This window comes from Dicentrarchus labrax, unplaced genomic scaffold (assembly GCF_905237075.1).
Source record: "Dicentrarchus labrax unplaced genomic scaffold, dlabrax2021, whole genome shotgun sequence".
NCBI classification, from domain to species: domain Eukaryota; kingdom Metazoa; phylum Chordata; class Actinopteri; family Moronidae; genus Dicentrarchus; species Dicentrarchus labrax.
In genome coordinates this window covers 10,458,977-10,473,586 of record NW_026136712.1, presented here as the reverse complement: position 1 = coordinate 10,473,586, position 14,610 = coordinate 10,458,977, and the positions used below count along the sequence as shown (strand labels likewise).

At 39.2% G+C, this 14,610-nt stretch overlaps 2 protein-coding genes across 2 annotated transcripts; both read right to left on the bottom strand.

The window, feature by feature from the left end:
• Nucleotides 1-344: 344 nt before the first annotated feature.
• crp1 (C-reactive protein 1) lies at nucleotides 345-2,556 on the bottom strand. Its single transcript, XM_051418518.1, has 3 exons — nucleotides 2,460-2,556; nucleotides 2,244-2,322; nucleotides 345-2,114 (listed from the first exon to the last, which is right to left on the bottom strand). The coding sequence occupies exons 1-3, from the start codon at nucleotides 2,460-2,462 to the stop codon at nucleotides 1,504-1,506; spliced, it is 693 nt and encodes a 230-aa protein (XP_051274478.1). The 5' UTR covers nucleotides 2,463-2,556; the 3' UTR covers nucleotides 345-1,503.
• Nucleotides 2,557-4,062: 1,506 nt separating this feature from the next.
• Nucleotides 4,063-11,067, bottom strand: stub1 (STIP1 homology and U-Box containing protein 1). The gene is made up of 8 exons (XM_051418087.1): nucleotides 10,929-11,067; nucleotides 9,860-10,076; nucleotides 9,463-9,661; nucleotides 8,793-8,958; nucleotides 8,544-8,619; nucleotides 8,380-8,436; nucleotides 7,343-7,459; nucleotides 4,063-5,986 (listed from the first exon to the last, which is right to left on the bottom strand). Exons 2-8 carry the CDS (start codon nucleotides 9,971-9,973, stop codon nucleotides 5,861-5,863), a joined length of 855 nt encoding a protein of 284 aa, XP_051274047.1. The 5' UTR covers nucleotides 9,974-10,076; nucleotides 10,929-11,067; the 3' UTR covers nucleotides 4,063-5,860.
• Between the last annotated feature and the right edge of the window lie 3,543 nt (nucleotides 11,068-14,610).

The following is a 14,610-nucleotide window of genomic DNA, read 5'->3' as shown; positions in this document are numbered from 1 at the left end:
TAGAACTCAAAACTGGTCATCTGAAATGTGACATTTTATCAGTAGAGGCACAGGCATTACAAAATCAATATTAATGGCAGTATGCATCTGAGAAACAGCTGGATAAGTCATAATTAATTAAGAAAAGTGGGTGATTGCATTTCTCTTTTTTCCTAAAAGCATTAATGTGTCCTTCCTCCTCCAGCTAAATGAGTGAAATTCTTTTTAAAACAATCTATTAATTCCTAAATATAGAATAAACATAAAATACATTTAATAACTCCCGGGATGGAATTATCTAAACAAGGTATTATTCCTTTAAAATGTGTCCAAAAAAGATTATTGAAAAAAGGAAGCTGCAAGAATTCAAAGATGAAATATTCTCTTTAATTACAAACATTATTAGTTATGCACATGGCAAGATTTTATTTCAGACCCAAAAGCGTTCTTACATCAGTTGAAACATGGAAAATTCATGAGTGAGTACGCGAACCAAAGGCAACATTATGGCAATGGATTCTAAACATGATAATTGCTATTTGTCTCTGAGTGCAGTTAAATCATTGAGTCTACACTAGAAATAATGCATCTCCCAGTTTGCTGTTTTAATATCTTTCTTTATTTCGCATTTTTATGATCAGTATCATTGGACAAGTGTACTAATTGCATGTTTGATAGCTGTTTTTGTTACAATATGATAAATACTGACAAGAAAGAAGATCAGTTTAGTTAGAAGATATTTTGAAATCAATTATAGCTGTACATTTCAAACCTATATTTGCATTGCAGTTGTCAATTTAAAATGTATAATATTAAAGGCTGTTGAAATTTGCTCTCTCATACATTACAGCACCATGGTAATGTGAGTTGATGTTTTATTAGTTGTTTGACATTTGCTAAATGTTCATGCACTGCAAATAAATGTATGGTAATTTAATCTGGACCCCTTTTTTTGAACATTTTAAAGACTTACTTGCGGCCTCATTCATAACCTCTATAAACATTACTATGCCACATCACATTAGTGGATGGATGGAGGCATGATAATGCTGTTTGATGTGAACTAGTAGAGAGTGCCACCCCATGGTAACATGTGGCACATCGACAATTTGTGTGTCACATGTTGTGTTTTTTGTTTGATGAAGCGTCGAGATAAGAAGACTTGCTGAATTTTAAAAATGAAGAGTTACTGATGTAAAACAACTGACTTCTGTGCACTGCAAACTATTGGCTTTAGCTGCAAGTGAATTTTGCTGCTGGAAATAGTTACAGGTTCCATATAGGATGATATTTAATCAAGATACTGAAAGCACAAAAAGCACTGCTCCTTTCTATTCTCATTACATAGTCAATATGAGGTTCTAATAACATTAATACAGGGACTTGTGGACTTTATGGAGGAACAGTTGAAGGGCTTTAACATAAAACAACACTGAATCTAAGAAAGACAATCACGCATATCAGTATCAGTCCAACACAGATCTCCAAAGCCTGATCCTTGTCTGCATTCGACTCCACATCGAGTCAGTCATCATCAACCACCATCACGTTCCCGTTCAGCTCATACTCGATAGTGCCCCAGTCAAAGATGTTGCCCTTGGGGACCTTGTGTCCGTAGTGCCAGGCCTGGATCATGCTCCTGGAGAGCACAAAGTCCCACATATTCAGATCCGTCATCTCCCCTACAAAGCTCTGCACGGCCTCTAAACCCCCCAGGTGTTTGTCCGGGTCCTGCCCCAAGAGGACAGTGCCTTGTGGACGGATGGTGTGCCCGGGTTTGTAGACCTGGTAGGTGCTGCGCCTCCCCTCCACCCAAAAGGCAGCGAGGCCGGTGCGAGACTCCCAGGTCAGGCAGAGGCTGGTGCGGAAGGTGGTGAGGGGCGGCAGATGAAAGAAGGAGCCGTCACCGCTCATGTAGAAGGAGATGCGTCCGTCCTTCTCACGCCACATGTTAAGCTCGTCATAGTCAGCGGTGCGGTAGGCGAACAGGATGATCTGCCGTTCTTCAGGCAGCTCGGTGGCCACACGCATGCAGAGAGTGAAGGCCCTGAGCCCCATTTCCTTCTGCGGGATCAGGGCCACGAAGCTGAAGTCTGTCTCATAAGGGAAGACCAGGACTTTGTCGGTCAGACCCACTGGAAAAACACAAAGGGGGAAGAGGGAGTTGATAAGACATCAAACCTCTGTTACCTATGTTGTACATCTGCACAGATGCAAGTAAAGTTGCAGTTTTTTCTAATGAAATTCTGTTCTTGAATTTATACCTTGGGTGGCTGAGGAGAGTGTCAGAGACCATCCAAAGACACTGAGTACAACCGCAGTAAACCTCACAATGTTGACACTCTGCAAACACACACAAGACATACATTATCATCTGAGAGTATCCCCAAAATGAAGTCCTACAGATCTATGAACACACAAACCATATCAAAAGAGACAAAATGATGTGAGAAGTTTCAATAGGAAACAGCCTTTCTTACCATTTTGATGTTGTGTTGTTGTCCTCGATGTTGCTAACTCAGTCCCACTTGCTAATGCCTCATGTCCAGTCCTCTTCCCTCCTAGCACAGGCCATGACGTCAGCTCTTCAACCGATGCTCTGACAATAGGCCTGGTGTGTGAGGGCTGAGTGACACTGCTTTCCGTGTGACTGATGCGAACACACACCATTTTCACCTTTGTGTGTGTGTGTGTGTGTGTGTGTGTGTGTGTGTGTGTCACATGATATACTTGCACAGTGTTTTCATTAAGGAGAACAATCTTTTGTAAACAAATGTCAGATATTTAGGTTTTAACATTTGTTCTCTGAAAGTTCAGAGTTATAACACCACTCTGTAGCTACTTGATTACAGTAACTGTGGGTTTGTATGGGACTCTTAAAGAGTCAGTTCACCCAAATCACTAACATATTGTTTCACTTACTGCTAGTGGTATCTAACCATGAATGTCATTGTTTTGGGATCTGTCTCTGATGATGTCACCACCCCAATAGACATGAACATGAATATAAAAAAGCAGTGAGAAATAAACATAATAACAACAACAACAAACTCTCAACAGCAACCACTGACATCACTGGGAACGAAACCCAAAACCTATGCAAAGCAGGGGTGACCAACTAGCTAATTGTTACCTATGCTAAGCTAAATTACCTTGAACGTTAATATTCTGAGTTTTCACAGCATTCAGTCTTGTGTATGTCACGTCACTGTTATGGTCGATGTCCAGGGTGACGCTCGCTCTCTCGCGCCTATGGAGTGCAAGTGACAGGAGTTTACTTAATGACCAACTGGTGTCATTAATAACAAGGAATTTCTGAAAGTCCAACATAGTTCCTTTAGAAGTTTTCAATGATACATAGGTTTTATGCTGTGCAACGACACTTTACAGCCCGACTGTTACGTGATATTTGAGGCCAATACTAATAAATTAGATATTTAAACTTCAATAAAGATAGATCAGCAGAAATTTTAACATAAAAGCATGACATTTTTTAAAAAATCTTTTAATTTTGTTAAGAATTGTGATAATAACTGTATGTAATGGTCATACTTTTTGAAATGCTGAAACAATACTGAAATATCTAGAATAAGTTAATGATGACTGAGAGTCAAGCTCTGATACAGATGTCAAGTCTTTTTTCATGAACATCTGACAATCAGAATTTATGGTATTTCAAAGTAAACATGTGCCAAAAAGATAAATATAAAGAGCTATTAAGAGACTAAACAGGTTCAGTCTGAATTGAAAACACTGGAGTGCAATATGGCAGGAAGAAACTGAAACACATGAAAGCTGAATTAGCACTGAGATACAGCGAGTGCAAGAAGAAAACAGTTACTGGGACAGACTGAAATAGACTTTAAGTCAAGGGCCTCGTATTCAAAACAACAAATATTAGCTTAAAAAATGAGCATTTATTACAGGGCTCATGTGATGGATCGTACTGCAAAGCAGTCATTGATTTGTAATATGATTTATATGTTGGAAACCATTTGATTCCTATTAATGGATTTCTAATGAGCAGCAGTACGTTTGTCATCTCTATTCACCATATTGAAATAAATGCAACAACAAACAAACTCAAAGTTCACGATTTAATGGGGACAAATGAAAACTGAACCAAGCATTTATGTTATCAACATATCTACATTTAATACAGTTTCTCAAGCTCTAGGATTTCTCAAGAGAAAAAGAACCCTAATTTTGTCAAGAAATAAAATCTGAGATACACAAGCAAATTATTTACACTGCCTGCACCCCAACACAAACCACCGTCAGGCCTAATTCATCACCGACACACATTCAGCTGGAAAAAACTTGTAAACTAATAGCGCTGAACTGAAAAGGTGTTTTACAGAGAATACCAGTGAACCAGCACGCAAAAACTCAGACTGAGGTATGGATGAGATAAGATGGTCGTAACTCTTCCAGCATTTCTAACACAGAGGAGGAGGTTGGTACAGTGATGCTAGTGAACCTCAAATCCCTGTAACAAGACACAGCTTAAACCTTAAGTTAGTTTCACACTGATGATTGGTTTACATAAGCTGTTGCAACCGTTTTCTTCACGACTGTGAGGAGAAGGCGCAAGAAATTAACAGCATAATGGTGTGGAAAAAAAAAAAAGACAACCATCTTCTTGCCCTTTGCAAAGGAAAAGAGAATCACTTCAAGCTTGGTGTGAGCGTCCACGGTCATTCCAGGCAAACAGCACGAGCCAAAGACAATGTCCAAGCACATTTTTGTTTCTATGATCGACACGGACAGCACGGACCATTCTTCAAAGCAGGTTTTTAACATCAACCCTTAACAGCTGATGTCATCTATAAAATTCAAACATTTCAACATTTTCAATTAATATCCAGCAATGTGAAAACTTTTTTTTTTCTTTTTTTTTTTTAAATATGCAGCGGCTGTTTCCATTAATTTTTTGTATCCAGTTCAAGGCTGCTTTTCATGAAAGCCTTGTATTGTCCTAATAAAAAACATTTTGAATTACTGTAGGTCAAGCCTAAACATAAAGAGTACATTATGCATACATTCAACTTATTTAAATTGTCTGTAATGGGGTGTGATTGATATGCAAAAAAAATTGAAAGAAAAAAGAAAATCTAAGAATCTACTCATACAGTATGGTGACATGGGCAAGTACGATTGGATATACATTTATTTAGTTCCCTATGACTATTTTTCAATTATCATCATGTAAAATTTTGCATACAAACTGGTCACCCTCGTTGAGAACAAGTTTTTGGCATTTTAGGTACCACTTCAGTAAATGTACATTAAGAAGTGGGCAAATGCTCCAATGTTTAATGAAAAAATGACTAAGAAATACTGGAGTAAATGCCAAATGAAAGGCCAATGTTTTAATGAATTCTACCACCGTGTGTAATTTTTTTTTTATATATTTGTGGTTTTTATGTGAAACACTGGAGTGCAATGCTGATGCTTCCCAAGGATTGTGGCACTCAGAGAAAGAGAAAGGGATAGAGAGGGTGCAAGAGAGACCTGAGAATGTGGCCCCTTATTTTGAGGAAAGAAAGGAGTCAGGCTTGAAAGACTAGAAACAGCATGACAGAAAGGAAGAGAAAGGAGGAGAGAAAGAGTAGAATAAAGGGGGGGTTTAAAGGGAGCAGCAGGCCATGAACACCGAGCCTCAGAAGTTCGGAGCAGTTCTACAGCAAAGATAAAATGTGGGGAAGAAGAGGCAGACCGAGATACATGGCTCCCATTTGGTAGTCCATCGTGTGGCTTTTCCTGCTTGTTTCAAAGTACTTTTCCAGGCAAGGGGTGATCTGTTCTCTATAGTCTTGTGTTGTCCAGGCTTTGTGTTGAGTATCGGGGTATGATGGAGAGATGGGAGGTGGGGGTCGGTTCAATAGTCCTCCACCCAGCCGTTCTCCTGGATAAAGGCATCGATCACTTCCTTCATGGCCAGGTTTGGGATCAGCTGGTCCTGGGTCAGGGGACTCCTGGTGACCGGGTCAAAATGACCCACTCGCTGTACAGAGAGCAAGTTAAATGCTAGTGTTAGCATCTGTGGTTTAATTTTATACATAACATACGCAAATGAGACCATTTTATGAATTTGAACACCATTATATTCACAGTACCCCTCCATACCCCGTTTACCCTCCACAAGTTACAAGTGAATCAGGGCTGTAAAGATTTGAATCTTATCAGCAACTGGAAACCTAATTTTGAAATGTAACCACTACTGGATACTTAATGTGTAAAAATAAAAACCACTGAATTTATTGCACTGAAATATGTTACTTTAATCTAAAACTGTGTGGTCTGTATCGCCTGAATCATTAATGTGGAGTTGTGTAATGTCAAAATCCGGATTTCCAAGTGCCGCAATCCAATCTAAAAAAAAATCAGCATCGGGGCCAATAACTGTAACTGATCACTATCGGCTTTATTGAGCCTGATCCTACCCTTTGTTTTTCGTCATCTGTCCCACAGGTGTCTTCCTAGAGCTAACAAAAAACGCTGATTAATGTTATTTTTATCAGCCTATATCAGTGTGAACAGACTAAAAACATAGGAAATTCATAATGACCAGTGAGTAGGCTTTAGTATCATATTTGCAGACTGCAACTCTCTTGCTTCACTCTCTCTTTCTAATACAGAACGATTCTCATATTCAGGTGATTATACACTAATGAAAACATAGCTATGAATATTATATTCCATTTCTGCTAATAGATCCTCCTAAATGTTACACACTGGACCTTTAAGTGTGCACTGTATATGTGTATTATCTAGAAAAAGTCAACATTAAAGTACTTGGATCAGGGGCAAAGAAAATGTATCTGGATATAGTTATTCAAAATCTATGACTAAATCTATATTTTTGTTATTTGGGTAAAATATAATTTAGTCATATGGAGCACTGCACAACTTGTAACTGACTACAGAGGGAAACTCAGACCACATATTTTCAGATAGGTGTTTTTTTTTTTCTTCAAAGTACATTATTTAAATGCTATGAACTAAGTGTTATTTAAATTATTCTGTTGTAATAACATTTCACAATAAGGAATTCAGGAATACTCAAATTTGTGTGGCCATCATTAGTTTCCATATAAGAAGTTGGTCAGTCAGATCACAGGGTTTGCATATTTACACTGCAGCAGCTACTGTGTTTGTTGTGTTGAGTTTCCTGCACTTACACAGCTCACTATTGTACTTCCTCATCACGCCACAGCTACTTAATTTGGTTGTTCAAAAGAAATTTGTGAATTAAGTATCAGGTGTTTATGTTTATGAACCTAAGACTAACAAATTATAAAATCAGTGGGCATAAGCAAAAACTCTGAGATGGTGTGCATGCAGCTGAGAATAATCTTACCTGTAGGTGCTCTTCAATGTCCTTGCGATCATAGGTGATTCCACTGGGTGTGATGCAGGGCTCCCTCATCAGCTCAAAACTGATCTTCCCACACAGGTAATCTGGGATCTCCCGCTTCTGAATAGACAATAAAACACATAAAGAGTCACACTGACGTAACGCTACAAGATATAATGAAATACTATCATAATTGCTACCACGACACTGTAATACTGCTTAAATATTTTGTCTGTTTAATGACAAACGGCTGCTTGGCACATTATCCAGTCCAAGTTTAGACTGACTATTGTATGAAAGCACTAATTCTAATACTATAAATAATATCAACTTTTTTAAAATTAAGGTACTTTCATTTATTAGGATTCACAGATCTATGCTGAACCCACTTTTAACATATACAGCAGACAAACACGCAGCTGGCAGTCAGTGAGGTGTTATTTCGACTGACAATTATATGAAAGCTACCTCAGTTCAGCTATAGCACCTATAGCAGGCCACAAGCCCAAGCAAATAAATGCCATCGTTACCATAGTAACAGCTTGAGCTGAAAATAGCACATAACTGTCTGTCTATAACTTAGGTGCATTTTTCACATATGCAATCACACACACTAACTGGTAGCAGGTTATACAACACAGAAACAAAACAGACAAAATGACCATAAGCTAAAAAAACTAATCTGAATCGAGTCCTCACAACTGCACATAAATAACTGAAAGTGTGCTCAAATCTATTTCTTTTGTTGCTATGTCAACAACCAAAAAAAGATGGTGTGAAGTAGGTGTGTACTGTTAGAAAAGATGCACTTGTGTGGGAGAATGTGATCAGTGTGTGCCTGTCTGTTTGTTAGCGGTGTAATGGATGATGGTGACCTATCAATGATGGTTCCCTGTTTCTTGCCCAAAGCATGCTGGGATAAACTCCAGTCTACCTATAATATGAGTAGGTGGGTAAGGGAAATGGCTGAATGAATTAATACAATTATACACTATTACATGCTCAACTGATAGTAATAATAAGTTAATTTTCACACTCACTTTTCTTTTCTCGTCCACTTGAGAGAAGAGCTCATCCATGTCCATTAGATACTTGTCCTAAGGGGGTTACATTTCCATGTTAGCATACAAATTCATGAATATTCAGTTAGAATATATAATGAGTCGATTTGTTCATTAAAAGTAGCAAGACGTGTAAAACGTACATGTTTTGATGCAATTTTGGCAGCATCACCCCCATTTTGATTGTCGTCCTGTTTCTCTTTATATTCTTCTAGTTCTCTGCATAAATACAAAGTTATAATAAATGAACCCTTCAACCAGAACAAAATAATGAATGATAAACAGTTCACAGACTTCTATCAGTGATTTCTTCTTGTCTTTATCAAGAGATCGTTGCACACAAATATATATGCATGCTGGATATTTGATTGCCCCCCCCGCTACTGCCTCACCTTTCTTTCTCAGCCAGTATGAGTTTGGTCAGATAGGCATGTAACTCGTTTTCCTGGTTAATGCGCTTCTCCTCAATGCTGTTCCAACGTTTCTTCTTGGCAATGCGCAAAGCGCTGGGGATGTCATCTCCAAAGTTCAGCCTCTGTTCTTTTGCCAGGTTATAAGCTGTAAAAAAAAAAAAAACATCATGGAAGAAACACTGGTTTACCATTAAAGATTTTCCTAGTGTTTTCTTTCCTTCTGACAGCTGTTGTTCCATAGACAACATGTCAAGGATTTAGATATATAAAACAGTCCATACCTTTCGTTATAGAATATTAATATTCCAGTGGTGGAAATCCTGACAAAGCATATTATAATATATAAGATATGCTGTGCCTCAGAGTAGAAGTGCTGATAAAAGATCAACTGTATCATGAATTTGATTATAACCACAGGAATTTAAAAGTTACAGTTGATTCTAGGATCAGCACTTTAACACTGAGACCACCTACAGCTGGAATGGAAGAATGAGAATTTTAAAAAAAGGAAGAAACATATGGACTTAAATGGTAAATTAAATTAAAATAAATGAGGAAATACAAGAGTAACATTGCACAACATGTGAGAAAGTTGTTTCTATACACTACCGCAAAAGTTTCACAGTCTTTCAGGAGTTTTTGTTCTGACCTTTCTGCAGGTTGCCGATGGCCTCATCGTAGTTCTCCAGCTCCAGGTGACACTGGCCTAGGAAGAAGTGGGCCTTGACTGACTGGCTGTCCAGCTCCAGTGCATGCTTACAGTCTGCCAGAGCCTTGTCATGCTGCTGCAGCTTCACATGGCAGAGAGCCCTGTTGGTGTAGTACACTGCCACTGATGGATTACGGTTCTGGGAGACAAAGCATATCAGACAATACACATGTACAGTAACATTATGGCACTGTAGACAAGGTTTTCACAAGTACATTCAGAGGAAAATGAATCCCTTCAATGTTTCTAGAAAGAACAAAACTATGTTTTATTATGTATTAGTTAAGAGAAAAATTCCACCATTGGTATTACTTATCTCACAATGACGGTAACTCACAATAGCTTTACTGTAGCATGTAGCAGCCTCCTGGTACTTGCGACAGAGGAACAGTCGGTTCCCCTGCTCCTTCAGCTCCTGCGCGGTGGAACTCTTCTCCGGGCTGCCGGCCATCTTCTCCACCGGCTCCGCGGGGCCCGCCTCGCCCTGCTTCCCTATCCTGTTCCCCGTCTCTTCGGCTGGCGAACTGACAGGTTCAAAAATGTCCCTGTCCCTCCTGGATGTCACAGACCAGATGAGAGACACGGTGCATGTAATGTTAAGTCAACATTCACTGCAATGCACCTGCAATGCGCGTCTTGGGGCGAACTAGGTGCAGTCTTTGATGGCACCCAAAAGGCATTGGTTTAATTCGCTGAGTGTGCACACCGCTCAGAAACACAGCGAGGTGGCTAGACTGCCGGCGAATTAACTATTCATGTGACGGACATCACTGGCGAGTAAATGAGCAGCACAGCTAGCTAGGAAGCCAGCAGACAACATTACACACTCACTGCCCCCCCCACCACCAACCCCGTTAGTGAAAGGCATTTAAACTGTAAGGTTACACCGCTGGTATACAAAGGTAACGTTAGTTCAATGTTGTAAACAACTAACGACCAGTATGGTTAGTAACGTGTGGCTCAATAACATTTGATTGATTTGATACGAGTGTTACAGCACCGGGTACGGAGACAGAGTGACAATGTCGTTAACTTTAGTTACAAGAGAAACAAGAGATCGCTGCTCAGATGTTAGCCAGTTAGCTCGATAGCTAGCTCGATTTACGCCGGGCGTTTAACTGAAACGAGGACATTTCTGCTCACTCGGCTTTATTAACTACAGTCACACATATACCTTTGTGTTCAGGAGCTGACTGGGAAGTTTGGACTGTAACTATTATAGGCCTGAAAAAGTCGTATTGGCAATTATCTGAACATTTACATCAACGCCGCTAGGCAACCTGAGAAAAGAGAAACGGGCTAATGCTAGGTTAGCCTGTTTGCTACACAGCCTACTGCCTTCCATTTTTGTTCCACTTCCGTTGGTTTACGGTTTGTTTCTGAGCTCGGCTGTTCACAGTGCTTACCGTAGAGAAGGAATGATACATCCGGTGAAACAGCGTTTATATGATTTGATATCAAATCTTAATCGATATTTTTTTCCCCCATACGAGCTGTCATGACAGGTTGTTGTTATGCTGACGTCAAGCGCTTAGGCGACGTCGACGGAAGCCGAAGGGATTTTTTTATTTTTTTTATTTTTTTATGTATACGTCCGTGTTTTTTCTCTTTCATCTGACAGAATAAAAGGCACATCGTCGTTTACACCTAGAATAATCTTTATTTTTAATAGGAAATATACATGAAGTGAACATAAAATAGTGGTAGTGGCCTGCCACGGTGGCTTTCCAGTGTTGTCGCCGTCACTGGCTATGTTCCTCACAGTGGTCTTCATCATCACCATCACTGTTTACATTTATGATGTCTTATTTATTCGTCTGTACTGCACTTTGGTCAACTTTGGTTGTTTTTAAAGTGCTTAACACATAAAGTTGGATTGATTTGGCATCTAAATGTGTAAAAAGTTATTTGTATAAACACATTTTAATTTAATGATATAAACAAGTTTGTTTAGTGAATATACTGCCTTAGCCTGCTCTATATATTATATCTATATATATTATACTATATCTATATATTATACACAGATTATGTTACAGCCCCATATTGCCACACATCATCTACCCCATCTGACGGGAGGAGAGCGCCACAACGCAACATAATAATCACCAGCAGATGGCGCTATTTAATCAAAATTCTATTCAAACTTCAATACAGACACAAGTGCAAAAAAACTCACTGAAAACTCTCTCTTGCTGTAGGATGGATATTTTGGTGGTCATACGAGAATTTGTTGAGCAATAAGTATCTGACAAATCAAACAAATCCATGAAAATCTTGGATTATATTCACATTATGTCGCCCACTCACAGGTTACCTGTGATTGGGTGACATTTTGACTCCTCATCAGTAAGGATAATGAAAACAGCCCATGCCAAAATATTGCCAATGTTTTATATGTCTCCAAGAAAATTTGTCCAGTTCATCTGTCCATTTGTTGAAGGCATGTTCAGAGAAAGGTCAGGTTGACTAAGAATCTAGTATATTATCAGGGCAATCCCACCCACAGAGAGATTCAGCCACACACAGACATATCCATAGATGACCTTTATTGGCCTTTATAAAGAGAAGAACATTCAAATTTAGGCAAGGAGGAATTAGCGAGGCTGTGCCTGTGGACAGGGTCACTTTCATCCCAGGCCTCGCACAGAGATCAGCATGTGAAGATTAGGGCACATCCCCTGAGCAAACACACTGATAAATGTGTGAAGGGGCCGTTGAGCCACAGACCTACCAGCCCTGTGTGTCCCCAGCTGTGTTTACCCATCTCCACCAGTCTGGTCCCCTGATCCCCCAGAACACCCACCTACCCAACCAGACCCCAGTCCCATCTCTGTAAAAGTGGGTGTTCAAACCATAGAGACTGGGGAGGACAAACATACTAATGCTGCAAGTTTAGATTAAATGTGAAACTGTAATCAGTGAGTTTTCACCAATAGCTTATTAAATTAATCTGTTTTGTTCTTAACTTTTTTGAATTTATCAAATTAAAAAAGACAAATTACCGTTTAGAAATAAATAACTAAGCCTATGTAATTTGTAGGTCACAAAAACACAAACGTCTGCCCTCACTGACATAAATGAGGTGGACACAATATTAAAAATACCTCTACAGTTTGCAAATTAACCATAAAGTTGAATAAACTCCTCTCAACAGTTTAAACAATAACTGAACATTATAACCTTCATGAAAGGTAGGATTGCCTATCACGTAAGGCTGCATTAGTTTTTGCTAGGTCTACCTAATAAACTAATAATTGAGTGTAGTTTTTATATTTGGCAGAGAAATTATTATCACACAAGGACTAATGCGAGCAATAGATGTATTTGCATGTTTGCTATTAGCCACATAAGTGTACAATAATAGCCTCTGTCACACAGTTTTACTCAAATTCCTTCTCTGTCTGCTCCCAAACCCACAGACACTTTTTTACAGTCTCTCTCTTCTTACAAAAATCTGTTTCTGTTCTCAAAATTTCCCATCATGCAAAGACAGAAAAGAGACACAATTGTAAACTCTATAGTAGTTTGTTTTGGGAAAAATAACCCTATTGTTTTTTTTTGACATATAGGTTTGCCTGACCCAAATCCACAACTTACATCTCAATAGAGGTGTTATTTATTAATATCTACATCATCTACACATTATTGATAGTAAATAAAAGTCAGAAGTAATAAAGTTAGATCAGTTTATATCAGGATCTTCTTTCATTGAGCCTGTTTGCTCAGAGTGAATGTGAAGTATTACATTCACTGTAAGTATTATATAGTATTTATTTATATCTCAAAATCATGTTCCCCAAGAGGAAAAAAGACATGAAAATCAAACTTCAATATAATGCCAGTGCATTATTCTGCAATGACACAATTCTACAACAAAATATTGTGTGAACAAACCAGTATATCAGTAGCTGGGAGTAATTGGAGGGATTAGCCGACTGCTTGCAAAGGATTATAAACAGAATAGAAACTCCACAGTGGTAGTTTCTGTTTGAAGTACTGAGTCCTTACATTTATACTGCCTCACCCTCCCTCTCCCACTCAGCTCTCTGCCCTCGCCTCCTGTCCAATATCCCAACCGTCATCCTCCGCCATCCCCCCCATCAAACCAAACTGCTGCCCGCTGCACCAGTTGGCTGAGCTTCCAGTCACCTTGGCAACGAGACCAGGAAGTTGCCCGGCTCCTCTGGCACAGTTGAAAAGCTGCCACTTCCTGATTGATTCTGGTCTTTCTTTCTGCCCGTGTAGTCGTTTTCCCATTTGGCAATGGTCTCGGCTATTCAGCGCCAAAGCGTCTGAAAAGAGAAAAAGGGTGAACACACTCTCCTTAGCGTTAAGGGAAACCTCAGGTTCAAATGGGTAAAACAAAAGCAGTATTTATCCACAATGGTGGCCCTTTGTTTGATGGGTTTGCTCATTTTGAGAAGGGGAAAGGCTCATAGACTTATTGCGGTTTGTTCAAGTGGGTCTGAATGCAACATGAACAACAAAGTAAAAGAATAGTGGCACTGTCTTAACTGAAAGAAGATTGAAATGCAGGAAGTTATCGTTTGAATTTACATCTCAGCTGATTAAACAGCTTTTTTAATGTAATGAAAGGAATGTCGCCACTGCATGTTGATTATTAGTGTCAGACTTGTGCTTATATTGTTATACTGTCAGTGTAAATCATTAATGTGACAGTTTATTAGTAAAAAAACAAACAAATTTTACTTTTACAAGCTCTTCTATCCCCGATTCACTCACAAATATATATGCCTGCCTACACACTCAAATTAACCATCACACTGTGACACCAAAGAAAACTGCTCATTCAGGCACACAAATGCACACACATGCCGGGCTGTCAATCACAATCCCCCCCCTTTACATCACTTGCTCACCCCTATAGTCTGCTCTTTATTCCACTAAGCTGTCATTTCTTGAAATATTTAAAGGACCAGTGTGTGGGATTTAATGGCATCGGGGGAAAAACCACAAATGACCCTATCTAAAGCCAGGGATATTGTAGAAACAAGATCCCAGCCCCCAAGGCATCTTTAGATATAAAAGGCCCATTCTAAGGTAACCAACACAATGGTTCTTATT

Coding starts and splice junctions, on each gene's coding strand:
- crp1 (XM_051418518.1), bottom strand. Junction 2,115..2,243: donor ACTCTCCTCAGCCACCCAAG/GTATAAATTCAA, acceptor GTGTTTTTCCAG/TGGGTCTGACCGACAAAGTC.
- stub1 (XM_051418087.1), bottom strand. CDS start 9,973: ATGGCCGGCAGCCCGGAGAAGAGTTCCACCGCGCAGGAGCTGAAGGAG. Junction 9,662..9,859: donor CATGCTACAGTAAAGCTATT/GTGAGTTACCGT, acceptor TTTGTCTCCCAG/AACCGTAATCCATCAGTGGC. Junction 8,620..8,792: donor ATACTGGCTGAGAAAGAAAG/GTGAGGCAGTAG, acceptor GTATTTATGCAG/AGAACTAGAAGAATATAAAG.